Source organism: Daucus carota, chromosome 6 (assembly GCF_001625215.2).
Source record: "Daucus carota subsp. sativus chromosome 6, DH1 v3.0, whole genome shotgun sequence".
NCBI classification, from domain to species: Eukaryota; Viridiplantae; Streptophyta; class Magnoliopsida; order Apiales; family Apiaceae; genus Daucus; species Daucus carota.
Window position 1 is genome coordinate 22,765,296 of NC_030386.2, and position 14,096 is coordinate 22,779,391.

The following is a 14,096-nucleotide window of genomic DNA, read 5'->3' on the forward strand; positions in this document are numbered from 1 at the left end:
ATTAGATTATTATAATGAATATTCAGTTTTTTAAACCTTTTTTCTCTTCATATTTTTGGTTCATTGTTATCAAATTTGAATTTACCTGAATTTGACTCGAGTTACGTTAAAATTCATACTATCATCCACTGATTTCATTGGTCAAATATATGATTAATACATATAAGTTTTATCATTAATATGTATCCGCTATACTAAATAATGTCTCATAAACGTTTCTCTCATATGTGAATTTTATTGTCTGAAGTGCATGGTAGTTTATCTTTAAATCAGCCTAAATCAAGTACTAAAGGCATAATTTACTTTTCACAATAAAATTGTATTTAAATTTAATAAAAACAAGTATATTATAAAATATTCATATTAAAATCTTAAATACTAAAAACAAGTAAGTTTTAAGCAGTTTCTTATTAATCTGAATAATTTTTATTTTGTGTACTTAATGATCAAATATGATTTGCGCTTTTCCCCAAGGTGGCTGACAGAATATTTGACAAATTTATTTACTCATGTATATATATTTTAAAAAGAGGTAATTGCATATCGCACCCCCTAAATATCGTTCAAAAACGATATTGTACCCATACTTTGAGAAACTCAACTCGCACCCCCTATCTTTACATTTCACGAACGATATGCACCCCCTCCGTTAAATTCCATTAAATTCCGTTAGCTTCCGTTAAAATACTCCTTTCGTCTCAATTTACATGTCCTTTTTGCTTTTCGCGGGATCAAATTGACTAATTTTTGACCGACTATTAGAAAATATTTATTTATTATTTTAGGAAATAGAAAGTTACATATTAAAATAGACTAGATTTACTATTTTGATGATTTTTTTTTAAAAAAAATTTGTTTAATTAAGCTATCACCAAGTCAAAATGATTTTACATATCAAATTTTTGTTTGATAAAAGTGTATATTTTATAAAAATATCACATAATATTTATTTTTTATATTTAAAATAGTTTATATTTTAAGTACTTAATACACATACCACTAAAAATTTAAAATAATTTGATATGTAAAATCATTTTGATTTAGGGATATCTTAATTAAATAAAAAATAAAAAAAATATCACCAAGAAGTGAATGTAGTCTATATTAATATGTAACTTTCTATTTCCTAAAATAATAAATAAATATTTTCTAATAGTTGGTTAAAAATTAGCCAATTTGACTTCTCGAAAAGCAAAAAGGACATGTAAATTGATACGGATGGAGTATTTTAACGGAAGTTAGCAGAGAGGGGTGCGTATCGTTCTTGAAATGTAAAAATAGGTTGTGCGATTTGAGTTTCCAAAAGTATGGGCACAATATCGTTTTTGAACGTAAGTTAGGGGGTCCGATTTGCAATAACTTGTATAGTGACTTAACGGAGTTAACGGCGTTAACGGCAGAGGGGTGCATCTCGGGTTTGAACTGTAAAGATAAGAGGTGCGAGTTGAGTTTCTAAGTATGGGTACAATATCATTTTTGAACGATAGTCAGGGGGTGCGATATGCAATTACCTCTTTTAAAAATGGCTGCTGTGCGGCTGCTTACTAGTATAGTTCTACTTTGCACTCTATCCAATGCAACCCTACGGCGGCGGCGGCACGTCATTCGCACGCGCTCTCCCTCCCCACCAGAACGTCCCCGCCGGCCACGTCTCCTTCCGTATCCTCTGCCACGCTTCCCGAATCGGCGGCGTCATCGGTAAATCCGGCTCAATCATTAAACAGCTCCAGCACGAAACTTCCTCCAGAATCCGCGTCGACGAGTCGCCGGCGCCGCCGAACTCCGGCGACCGGGTCATCATCATAACCGCCTCGAGTTCAATTACCCGGAAAGTCTTCTTCAGTGATGAGGAGATCGAGGTTTCTGCTGCTCAGGAGGCGGTGGTGAGGGTTTTCGAGAAGATTCTCGACGTTGCGGCGGAGAGTAATGGGGGTGAGATGGAGGCGTTAGGGTTAGTTTCGTGTCGGTTGCTTGCGGAACAAAGTCATGCTGGATCAGTGATTGGGAAAGGGGGGAAGGTTGTAGAGAAGATTAGGAAGGATACTGGGAGTAAGATTCGGGTTTTAACTTCTGAGAAGATGCCGGCTTGTGCCTGTGCCAACGATGAAATGATTGAAGTAAGAAACGGATGTTGGTTTATTATTCAAGTTCGACTTGGTGTTGTTTCTGTGTGTTATTGAAATGTGGTGTTTATAAGTTAAAGTTGGAATCTTTTTGTGTGGAATGTGTTACTTGTGTTGAACTTGTCGGAATCTTGAAAAGCTAAGTTGTGGTTAGTATGTTTAGGAAGTTATAGTGTAGAAATGTTGGTTTGAATTTGTGTGTTTACTGTTTTGTGGTGTTTTTCAGTTAAAGTTGGCATCTTTCGTTGTGGAATGTTTTTGTTATTGTGTGTATACATGGAGAATCGGAATCTTAAAAAGTTGAGTTTTAGTTTGTACAACTTGAGGAAGTGTTTTGTGTAGAAATGTTGAAATGATTTTTTTTGAAAATATGCAGAATGTGATTTTTTTGGGGGCAAAGTTTGGTATTTGTTTTTAATAGTTATATATTGAAAACCAGCCAACAAATAGTTGGGTAGTAGCTTTATTTTATCCAATCCAACTTACAGGTGATGGTGGTATGAATGAGCAAGAGTATGTATTCTTACTTGCCTTGTGCTAGAAATAGCCGCGTAAGAACTGCAAAGTGTAGCGGGAGCTGAGTTATGTGTTTCCTGATTATCTCAGAACCAAACGGTGAATATTGATGTTTTTTGTTTGCTTTGTGGTAAAAATGGATGCTTTGCATCTTATATGATATTTATTTTGACTTGCTACTTGTTCTTGTAATAAGGAAAGCTTAGAACATGAAATTCTTGTTACTATCTGTAGCACAGCATTATAGTTGGTAATTTATTAATTATGCTTTTTGTTAAATAACTTCATCTACATACTTGATCAACCAGATTATTTTTGTTGTCTTTTATTCTTTATTTTAAAATATCCTTTTGTGCCCACTTTCGGTCCTTGCGTCGCATATAAATATTTTGTCTGATACCGTTAACAGATTGAGGGTGACTTCATTGCTGTTAAAAAAGCACTTATTGCCGTCTCTCGGCGCCTTCAAGATTCTCCTCCAGTAGGTAGAGCACACGAAGTAGATCCACAGGAAATCTTAGCTGATGGGCGCATGAATGTCCCTCCAGTTAGGAGCTCTGTGCCCCAAGTATTTGGCAGCTCTTTCAATCATACTCCAGGTCGTCCTTTTTCATCAGACGCCGACCAACACCTAAATACAAACTTGACAATGCCGCAACAAGAAGTAACTTTTAGAATCCTCTGCTCCAACGAAAGGGTAGGGGTTATAATTGGCAGGCAAGGGACAAATGTCAGAGCACTTCAAAATGAATCAGGTGCATCTATAAATGTAGCAAGTCCTGTACCTGATTGTAAGGAACGATTAATAACCATTACTGCAACTGAGGTCCGTATTGCTACACAATTTTGTTACGTTTGCTTTCTTCTTTGGTGGGTTTTTCTTGGTGTATGTGTACTTAGTTTCTTTTTTTTTTAACTTGTGTAGAATGCAGAGTCTCGGTGTTCACCTGCACAGAATGCTGTTGTTCTTGTCTTCAATAAATCTACTGAAGCTGGTGGCTATGCAAAGGGGATCGATTTTGGTGGAAAACGATCACATTTTGCTGCTCAAGTTGTAGTTTCGCCAAACCAAGTTGGTTGTTTATTGGGAAAAGGAGGCGCTATAATAGCAGAGATGAGAAGGGCAACTGGGGCTTACATACGTATTATTGGTGGCGACGAAGTCCCGAGGTGTGCTTCAGAAAATGATCAAGTGGTACAGGTGTATTATTTCATCCTAACCCTTTGTTTAGTTTAATAATCCAAAGAACCATTTATAATGATATCCTGGTTTAAAGCTCAGCCACTCCTACATATTAGGAAAGAAGCCAAAATCTTTTGCCTTCTTACTTTACAGTTTCCATCTATAAATCCTATGTCATAGGATACAGACTAGTGGAAGCATATATTTTGTTTTAATTCTTTTCATCACTTTCTTGGTTAGAGATAGTATTACAGTTTCTTTGTTTCTCTTCCAGTTTGAGTGGGTCAGTATCTTCTGAAGAGTTCACTCCCATGTTTTATTATTATTACATAAATTTGTCATTGTTTCCTATTGACTTAGTTGCATTGAATATAGGTCTTTATAGGAGAACCGTTGCTGGGGTTTCCTTCTCTTTCAGTATGAAATATATGGATTTGGTTTAGTTGCAGTGTGACCCAAAGTGAATTGACTTGAGTAATATGACTTGACTACTCATGATCCCATATTCCTCTTTGGTCTCACCTGTTTCTGTAGCTAGAGCTACTTTTTACAGTTTGAGGCGTATTAAAAAAAAAATCTGCTAGTTCGCCTTTAAATTTTACCTCACAGGTTTTGGTAATAATAACTATCATGCTTCATGCAGTCACTTTGTCTCTTTCTTTCCCTTTTTTGCATGAGTTTGTACTTCTGTATTGAACTTTAACATTAGTGCAGCTTAGAATCCTTCAATTGAACTCAAGAAAGAATAGCAAAACATTGATGCTTGAGTAAAAATGAATTCTTCATATATTAAATCATCCAGTGTCGACTATATTTTATATTGCTACTAAAGCCTAATTTTTAAGATGCATTGATTCCATCTATTTGAAAATTTTATTATTTATTTGTACGAGGTACTAATTTATAAATCATGTTATGACCGTCAGTGACCTGCCTTCTATAGTTGCTCCTTACCGAATTTGGAAATTAATTTCAAATTCGTCTCTCTAAGTAACGAATTCCCTAATGAATTGGAAGTTCCTCAATTAGTGACTAGTTTGGACGTACATGTAACTTAAGATATCTCTACTTACTATTTATAGTTGATGCTGTGCCTTTTTGCTGTTATTCAATATTTTCTTTTAACCTACTTAATGAGAACTATTGTTTTTGCGCTTGGATGTACTGAGAATGGTTACTTAATTATCAGATTACAGGCGATCTTGTAAGCGTACAAGAGGCTCTGTATCATGTAACCGGTAGATTGCGTGATAATCAGTTCTCTAACAAAGTGCAAAATGGTGCTGGAATGAGGAAAAGTGGTCATGAATTAACTGCTTTAACCCGGAGGATGGGTAATCTTGGAGTCTCTTACAATTTGGACGGGGCCCCACAGGTAACCATCTGTTTGTCCTCATTTTCTTCATTCCTATGATCTTTAAATGATTTTGATGCATCAAAGTGTCTTTACTTTCAGACAGGAACTGAATTAAATTCAAGGAACGAATTGGATAATGGCAAAGAATTGAACTCTGTTAATGGTGTCGAACTTGGCAGGTTGGCATCACGTAAACCTACTAACACAGTTATTTGTTTTTTCATTGATGCCTTGTAGCTGGTATTTTTGTAAACTATAAGCTTGTCAAATTTCAATGTGTATATTTTGGGGTAGGGGGATTTAGGATTTTATAATTGAGCCCTGTTAATATCTGTTGTAGGTTTGGTTTCCCTGCAAAATCTGCAGCCTGTCGCAGTAATTTTTTTAAATTAGATTGCAGTACACATAAGTCTTTATAGGTGGTCATGGATTTGCTACCCTAAGTTAATCTAATAGATTTAACTTGCAATATGACTGTATGAGACGTGATCAACTATGACATGCGCCTTTCTTAAGGTGAGCTCATTGCTGTTATATAGTTGGCCTAAGTTTGAAAGAAATGGTAAGTCTAGCAGTTTCGAGAAGATTCTATTATAATATATTAATACAAACACTAATATCCACTCAAATTCACCACCCTTATAAAAATTTTCGGCTCAAAGATGAAAGGACAGAATTAATTTCGAAAGTGAAACCTTGTAGTAGATATTAAAGTCATATATGGAAGCCTCTAATATGATGGATGTAAAGTCTCGACTCTCGAGCCCGTTTGGGTGAGCTTAAAATAATGACTTATGGCTAGGGGTGAGCATCCGCTAAAAACCGAACTGAACCAAATTTTTATTCGGTTAATTGAAACCGAATTAATCAAAAAATCACTACCGAAAATCGAACTGAAATTAATTCAGTTTTATAACCGAATTGAATTATAATTTTTGGTTAATACCGAAAACCGAATCAAATTATCTTGTTTTCAAATTAGCTTTATGTTTACTTCTGACTTTGATTTTTGCTTCAAGAGTTGGTACAAGTGTATCCATGATAAAAACCTCAAGTCCTGAATACCAAGATTTGCAGCCCCAAGTGTATCAAGCTATTATACTTAATATAGAAACTTCACTGTCAATATCCCAAACTGACCTGGGATACCGATGTGGGGTTTCAGTCCAGAAGTAAAGAATTGACATACATAGATACACGCAGATAATTCGATTCAAATCCACAAACTTGATTCAAATATTCAAACACATAGACACACATAAATACAAAACTGAATCATGTATTCTTTTAGGGTTTTACCTCGATTGTTTGAGAATGAAGACTTAGTTGAGATTCGCTTAAGGCTGATGGTTGAGAGTTGAGATGTGAGAATATATGCAATACTGATTACTCAGAGTTATTGGACTGAATATTAACTGAGAACTAATTTTTTCATAAAGCACAGAATAATTCGGTTAACCATTCAGTTTTCGGTTAACCGCGATTAAAAAACCGAAAAACTGAAAACTAAAAATTTGGCTACCGAAATATTTATATCGGTTAACCGAACCAAAATTATTTCGGTTATTCGGTACAGTTTTCGGTTAACCGAATCGAATGCTCGCCCCTACTTATGGCTTACGGCGACTTCTTGTGATAAGTACGCGGCTTAAACTTGGCTTAAATTGTCTGCTCGGGTAATTTTCTATTATAGGTGACTTATGACTTGTTAAAAATGTAACAACAAAAATAAATTTGATAGGTTAGTAATCTGAGTGATGTCCTATCAACTTCTGACTTTAAGCCTTCTGACTTGAAGTCAGTTTTTGACTTATTTTTAATTTTAAGTCGGCATCCGTCTTATTACATGAACAAACATTTTTCAACTTAAAGTCGAAAATGGCTTAAAGCCGGGGGCTATAAGCCTCACCAAACAGGCTTGAGCACTATTTTATGCGAGGATGCGTTTAATTGAACTCAACTATTGATATCAGTTTACCATTTGAGCGTGGCTATTTGGGAGTAATTTAATATTCAGAAAAGATCTGTTTCTTTCCAGACTCCCTTTAGTGACATATTCCTCATCTTTGGTTATATTCTCATCCTAGTTTGTTTTTGGCTTTCTGCTGCGTATGACTACCATTTTCCATTACACTGCCTCCACATTTATTATGTTTGACATACCTATAGTATGGCTTATGCTGGCTGCTCCATAGCAGTGGCAGGTGTTGTTACCACTGAGCAAATCGAGAGTTCTATCACGCACATTATTTAGAATCTCTAGGTCAAGGTTCTGATTGTATTGAAATGTCATTCAATAATAAGATTTGAATGCTAATTTAGTAGGCAATTATGAATTGTACAGACATGTAAATTTGAAGGTTCAAATTGGATTAAAGCATTTTATTTATGAAAAGAGTAAATCGCAACCAATAGAGGTTAACTTTTTCTGTAATATTTGTGACACAGAAGTATTATACTATTTACGAAAAAAGAAAAAATATTAGAGGTGTACTCTAAAAATGCATTTACTATATTTTTAAAAACTGTGGCAGCATAGCATATATTAGCCACCCAGTCACATATCCGTACTGGTAGACCTGTAGTGTATAGCAAACCAACAGTGGTATTTGCAGGACTCTAGTTATTAAATTTTATGATTGTCCGAAAAGGTAGACCTGTGAACATGTGCAGTTCTGCACAGCTTCATATTTCTTATACTTATAGTGCTTCGATGCGACTTTTAGCAATGGAAAATTGTGTTCATCGATTAATCTTACATCTGTTTGTCTTGCAGTGATAATCGAGCTGTTGTGGTGACAAATACAACAATTGAGATAGCAGTTCCTGAGAGTGTGATGGACTCTGTATATGGGGAAAATGGTAGCAATCTGACTCGTTTAAAACAGGCAAGTGTATTAATTATTCACTTTATTTGTTAAACCTATCCTTCATAACTCATAACCTAATTTTAGTTGTTTGTTCATTGGTCTATGAAATTGTAGAGCATTTTTTTAATATTATTTCTTACCACTCTTGGTGTTGGTTGGAATAAATTAGATTTCGGGGGCAAAAGTTATAGTGCACGAGCCTCGCCCCGGAACAAGTGACCGTATTGTGGTTATATCTGGGAATCCTAATGAAACTCAGGCAGCTCAAAGCCTTCTGCAAGCATTCATACTTAGTGGATCATCATGACAAGTAATACATTTTGACCTGGTCTTCCTCACGCCTGACCACTTCCCTTGAATGGAAGTTAAGTTTTGGAGTATTTTGGTTATGAGTTCCCCGACAATTTGTACACTAGTCTTAATTTGTATCATGCATTTCAAAGGATACTTCTAGAATATTTCAAAGCACCTTAGCACTGATCGATAACAAGTTCTCTTGGTTCAAGACAACCTGTTCTCCATCTAGAGCTAATTTTTTGAAAATGTAGCATGTTGTATTATTTCTATGTTGGAAAGAAACAACAGAACAGTATCACAATTCATGTACTCTGCAGTGTAGCCTATGAATACCCGAAACGCTTGGTTGACTTGGCGCTCTCACTATTGGTAGTAATTTGTTGCACTGTGTGAATTGTGACAGTGATATTATGGACATCTTAACTTCAACATTTTCTCAGGTACGCCGCAGGTCGAATACTGTTCACTTGGTGTCATAATTTAAATTTCCAAGCTAAATATCTTGGATTTTTGAACTTTTTCTTATGTTTTTTGGGGGCTAGCAACATCTGGGTTGTGTACAATAATGTGAAAACTACATGAAAACATTCTCCCAGGGTAAAGTTTGTGGGAGAGATTTAACATTGCTACAACAATAGGCTGATAGCTGTAACATCCAAGTCCTAACCAGGCTTGACATGGGAATAACAGTCTCCTCAACTTCCAACATTAAAACACTTAAGCTGCCTGCTGTTGCACTGTGTTTCAACAACATTATATATTCAACACTTTTTACAGTTACACTTCAGTAGTAGTAATTGGATGTCATGTCAGAATTTTAGACCTTTTGGCTGCACTTATGGCCTGGATCACTGCTGCTGGCTGCAAAGACATGGACTGTTGGGCCAAATGTAACATTCAGAGAGGCAACACAGAAGCTGCTTCTACATGAAAGAACGAATTGATAACAAATTTTGACAGGAAATTCTAGGTATCCTAAATTTTATTGAATTGACAATATGTGATTAGTTTCACTCACATTAATAATATATACATAAATCGTCCAATTAAATACAATTTGAGATATGTAACATTTCTCGATATTAACAGTTACATATTTTAAATGGAGTTGTCGATATTAACGACCACATATCTTAAATGAAGAAGAAAAAAAGGAAGCAAGATAGAATACACCCCCTAAAATTTATTTCATTTATGCTATATTCAATTTAATTTATCCGGATAATTTTGTTTATTTTAATAAATTATTCATAAACTTACCTGTATGTCAGTATCTCTTAGATAAACATCCATCATGCAGCCTTAAAATAATGCTTATAGAAAACGAATAAACCAGCAGAGCATTAGTATATACATACAGCAGTACAGAATATAGATACAGAGCATCAACTGATCCAAGCATCTGAATCCAGAAAAAAGATACTAACATGGAGAGAATTGAAGAGAAAGATTTAGCCAAAAGAGAGAACGGAGAAGTTGAAGCAGCAAGACCCACATCATCAAACGACGCCGGGTCAATCTGTGGCTTTGACTCTCTTCATCACCTGCTCCAAGCTTCTCTCCCTCCCCATCTTTTTCAGGTACTATTATTACTTATAATTTATAAAGATTCTATCTTTCTTGTAATTTCTTTTTTGGGGTCAATTTATTTTACAGTCTCCAGATAATCTTGATTACTAGGATCTTAAAGATGTGATCTTGAGTTAGTATTTGGGTACTTTTTTGTGTTGCCCAACGAAAATATTGTATTGCTGGATTTTAGAGTTTGAGATTTTCTTGACGTGGCATGATATATGTTATGAGTTAGTTAGAAATGAATTTGTTGCAACTCAAATTTATACAATGAGGGGAAAAAGTATAACTTCGTCGAGATTACGAGTTGAAGCAAGTTTCTCACTCTTTCTTGTATTGGGTATGCTTGTAATATGTTCTTTGGATGAGTTATCGGTTCAATTTGTCGGTATTCTCTTAACAGATTGACAGAACTCTTGTTCAGTCTGCACTCTGAAGATTAGTCTGGTCATGACCTTTCTGTTTTAAAAGATGGGGATCTGATGATGATGATGATGATGAATTTTAATAGATACATTTATGTTTTGTAGGAAGTGAGTCGTGTGCTTCTTGGTCTGAATTGTGGGAAACCTCTGGAATCCTTACCTATTCCAGAATCTGCAAAGGAACTATCTCTGAAACAGGACTTTGATCTTCAGGTATGACCAGAAGAGATTCTTTTTTTCAAATATTTGAAGCAAGGGGATAACACGTGCTTCTTATAGTATCATTTAAAAGATTAAAAATATTAGGACATGTTGCTACTTTTTGTGTTCCGACAGGCATATTGCTTTCATGCTGACAAGGAGATACTAAGAGAACCTCGAGTAGTAAGAGTTGCCCTCATTCAGAATTCTATAGCTCTTCCCACTACTGCATCCTTTTTGGACCAAAAGAGAGCCATCTTTGAGAAGTTGAAGCCCATAATTAATGCTGCAGGTGCTTCAGGAGTCAATATTTTATGCTTACAAGTAAGACTTGGCATAAAAACTGAAAGCATATATAATATGATTCTTCGCAGGTCAATTGTAACTGCTAGTATTCTTAACAGGAAGCATGGACAATGCCGTTTGCTTTTTGCACTCGTGAGAAAAGATGGTGTGAATTTGCTGAGCCTGTTGATGGAGAATCAACACAGTTTCTTCAGGAATTTGCTAGAAAATACAATATGGTCATAGTGAGTCCAATTCTTGAAAGAGACTTAAAACATGGGGAGACGATGTGGAATACTGCTGTCGTTATTGGTAATCATGGGAACATAATTGGCAAGCATCGGAAGGTATTATTTTTACTTATGTATTCAGGTTCTTTGCCATTTTAGTTTTCTTCGTACTGCTAAGCTTAAAACTTTTCACTTTATGGCAGAATCATATACCCAGAGTTGGTGATTTTAATGAGAGTACGTATTATATGGAGGGAAACACTGGACATCCTGTATTTGAAACCATTTACGGGAAGATTGCCGTCAATATTTGTTATGGAAGGCACCATCCCCTGAATTGGTTAGCTTTTGGATTAAATGGTGCTGAAATTGTTTTCAATCCATCAGCTACTGTTGGTGAACTCAGCGAACCTATGTGGCCCATCGAGGTTTTTCTCTTTTCCCTCTACTTGACTGTAACTCATTTTGGTTCTTTATGTCTACTTTTCAGGAAAAAATAAATGCATTTTTAAGCAAGTAGTTGACAAAATAACTAGCATTCCTTACTGAACTGCATAATCAGAACTTATATAAGTTAAAAATTAAATCACACACTAATAGTTAGATTATTATTTTAAATGAGCTGTAAGGTTGGTATTAAATTCTTACTAGGGCCAGATTGATGATTCGCATATGTTAATGTCAAATCAATCTTTTTATTGGGTTGAATATAAAGATTTTGGCAGTATAATGTTAGGAGTTGTCCCACATCGGTTGTGGGAGGGGCAGAAAGCTAGAATATAAAACAACTCCAACTAGTACGAGGCCTTTTGGGAGGTGCCCAAAAACAAAGCCGTGCAGCTTAGGCTCAAAGCGGACAATATTGTACTATTGTGGAGTTAGGCTCTCTTACCTAGACCAACAAGTGGTATCGGAGCGAGGTTGGATTAGCTAGCCCAACAAGTGAATGCTTACAGAATTTAGATACTTAGAATTTTTAGTGGGGCTTTATCTTAGACTTCTTAGCGGGGCTTTATCTTCTGCATATATATTAGTCTTCAACGCACATCCCATATGAAAAACATGAGTTTCCCGTGAGTCGCTTATCAGTTGTGGCTGAATCAGACGACTTGATGAAAAAATTGTCTTCAAATAGATGCCGTCTAGGATCACGTCGATGCACACCAGCACACGCACCCAGATATGTGTTTGTACCTAGATGGCAGCTAATTAAATATGATAATTCACCAACAAGATCATCTAATTCCAGCACATCTAACAACCTTGAGATTTACAAGATCTTTATTAACTTGCCGGAAAGTCGTGATATCCACCTCTACCCATCTCAAAAACTTGGACATTTACAAGAAGATATGTAAGTTCCAAAGCAGGCCTATTATAAGTATACTACCTATGTATAATAGGTGTAATTACTAGTTTAATTTGTTTCTCAAGTAGTATGAACATCAATTTTGCAGTATATGTAATGTATATGGAATGCGAGTGAATTTGCTAACTAATTACTTGAAATTACATTACTGGATCTTTCGCAGTTTAGTAAATTACATTATCTCTTGAAGTTGATTGAGAGCAATAAGGATTAATTTGACTTGTGGACGCTTTTGCAGGCACGGAATGCTGCTATTGCTAGCAGTTACTTTGTTGGATCAATTAATCGTGTTGGGACTGAGACCTTTCCAAATCCATTTACCTCAGGTGATGGTAAGCCTCAACACAGTGATTTCGGACACTTCTATGGCTCCAGTCACTTTTCTGCACCAGATGCGTCGTGTACGCCTTCTTTGTCCCGACATAGAGATGGATTGATGATATCAGATATGGATCTCAATCTGTGTAGACAACTTAAGGACAAATGGGGTTTCCGAATGACTGGTAGATATGAGCTTTATAAAGAAATGCTTGCTCGTTACGTGGAGCCTCAGTTTGAGCCCCAAATAATTTCCGATCCATCAGTGCATAAAACCTTTCATTAATACAGTTATAATTTGATTCTTAAACAGTAATGACAAGTGCATATCTGTCTGTATTAATGAAATGATCTGTGTACTTTGCTTGTAACTTTTAATAAGTCCCAACATAGATTTTAAAAGGGACACCTCAGTCATTTATATTTGACGGGTTCTTCTAAGTTACACGAGTTTTCACCAGCTAAAGTGCAGATTAAGGGTCTAGGGAGATGCAATCATGCTACATATCTTGTGATTTTATGAATGCTCCGACTATTTTAAATTTAGAAACCTATCTATTCGCCTTTCAAACTACACACATTACACGTACATCTTCTAAATTGTCTAGCTAATTTTTGGGTTTCTCAAATTTGAAAAAATATGCAATTGGACAAAAAAAAAGTAAGCTTACAAGGTGTTTGTGAAAATGTCGTAGAGAATTATTTCATAATATTAATTATTTTTCTTGCGGAATGGATTCTTATACACGCATATATCGAGTTTGTGACATATCATATCTTGTGTCCGCCACAGAGTACCTGTATTGTTCACCTTTTAAATTTGTTTAAAATTACAATCATCTTATTTAAAATGTTAAAATAATACTTTTTTATTTAAATTAATTATCATCATCATGTCTTCAATACCAATATTAACATAACGCGTTTGTGACGGCAACTCAAACGAGAAAAGTACATTTAAAAAAACAACTATTATTTTTTATATAGATCATTGAACAGTAGGACTTGAAATACTTATTTTTATTGATTGAAATTGCACTTTATTATATCTTACTAATATTGTAAACTAATCTGAATAAATTGATCATACATATTTTGTAACTTCTCAAAATTTGTGTATTATACAAAATTTAATTTTCTGCAAAAATTTAAAATCTATCATACAACATATTAAATTCATAACGTTGGTTTGAAGAGTTCATATGGTCACTTAGTAAAAAAAAAGTTTATATTATTAGTTTTACACATTCAATTACGGATGGTGTTATCATTGATCGGTTAAAATTCTCATTTTTTCGGTTATCATGCATGTGAACTGTCATTTTTATTAATATTAATCAATATATATAT

At 35.1% G+C, this 14,096-nt stretch overlaps 2 protein-coding genes across 2 annotated transcripts; both read left to right on the top strand.

Moving 5' to 3' along the window:
- The first annotated feature begins 1,519 nt into the window (after positions 1–1,519).
- LOC108227869 (KH domain-containing protein HEN4) lies at positions 1,520–8,763 on the top strand. The gene is made up of 7 exons (XM_017403237.2): positions 1,520–2,117; positions 3,049–3,465; positions 3,565–3,840; positions 5,012–5,197; positions 5,279–5,358; positions 7,956–8,067; positions 8,219–8,763. Exons 1-7 carry the CDS (start codon positions 1,575–1,577, stop codon positions 8,354–8,356), a joined length of 1,752 nt encoding a protein of 583 aa, XP_017258726.1. The 5' UTR covers positions 1,520–1,574; the 3' UTR covers positions 8,357–8,763.
- An 882-nt stretch (positions 8,764–9,645) lies between these two features.
- Positions 9,646–13,191, top strand: LOC108224577 (beta-ureidopropionase). The gene is made up of 6 exons (XM_017399242.2): positions 9,646–9,926; positions 10,449–10,556; positions 10,680–10,868; positions 10,949–11,176; positions 11,263–11,487; positions 12,667–13,191. The coding sequence occupies exons 1-6, from the start codon at positions 9,774–9,776 to the stop codon at positions 13,030–13,032; spliced, it is 1,269 nt and encodes a 422-aa protein (XP_017254731.2). The 5' UTR covers positions 9,646–9,773; the 3' UTR covers positions 13,033–13,191.
- Positions 13,192–14,096: the final 905 nt, after the last annotated feature.

Excerpts from the sequence above, each read along its gene's own strand:
- LOC108224577 (XM_017399242.2), top strand. The coding sequence starts at position 9,774 with ATGGAGAGAATTGAAGAGAAAGATTTAGCCAAAAGAGAGAACGGAGAA. Across the intron at positions 10,869-10,948 it reads TCAATATTTTATGCTTACAA|GAAGCATGGACAATGCCGTT; the intron begins GTAAGACTTGGC and ends TATTCTTAACAG. Across the intron at positions 11,488-12,666 it reads AACCTATGTGGCCCATCGAG|GCACGGAATGCTGCTATTGC; the intron begins GTTTTTCTCTTT and ends ACGCTTTTGCAG.
- LOC108227869 (XM_017403237.2), top strand. The coding sequence starts at position 1,575 with ATGCAACCCTACGGCGGCGGCGGCACGTCATTCGCACGCGCTCTCCCT. Across the intron at positions 3,466-3,564 it reads TAACCATTACTGCAACTGAG|AATGCAGAGTCTCGGTGTTC; the intron begins GTCCGTATTGCT and ends TAACTTGTGTAG. Across the intron at positions 5,198-5,278 it reads ATTTGGACGGGGCCCCACAG|ACAGGAACTGAATTAAATTC; the intron begins GTAACCATCTGT and ends CTTTACTTTCAG.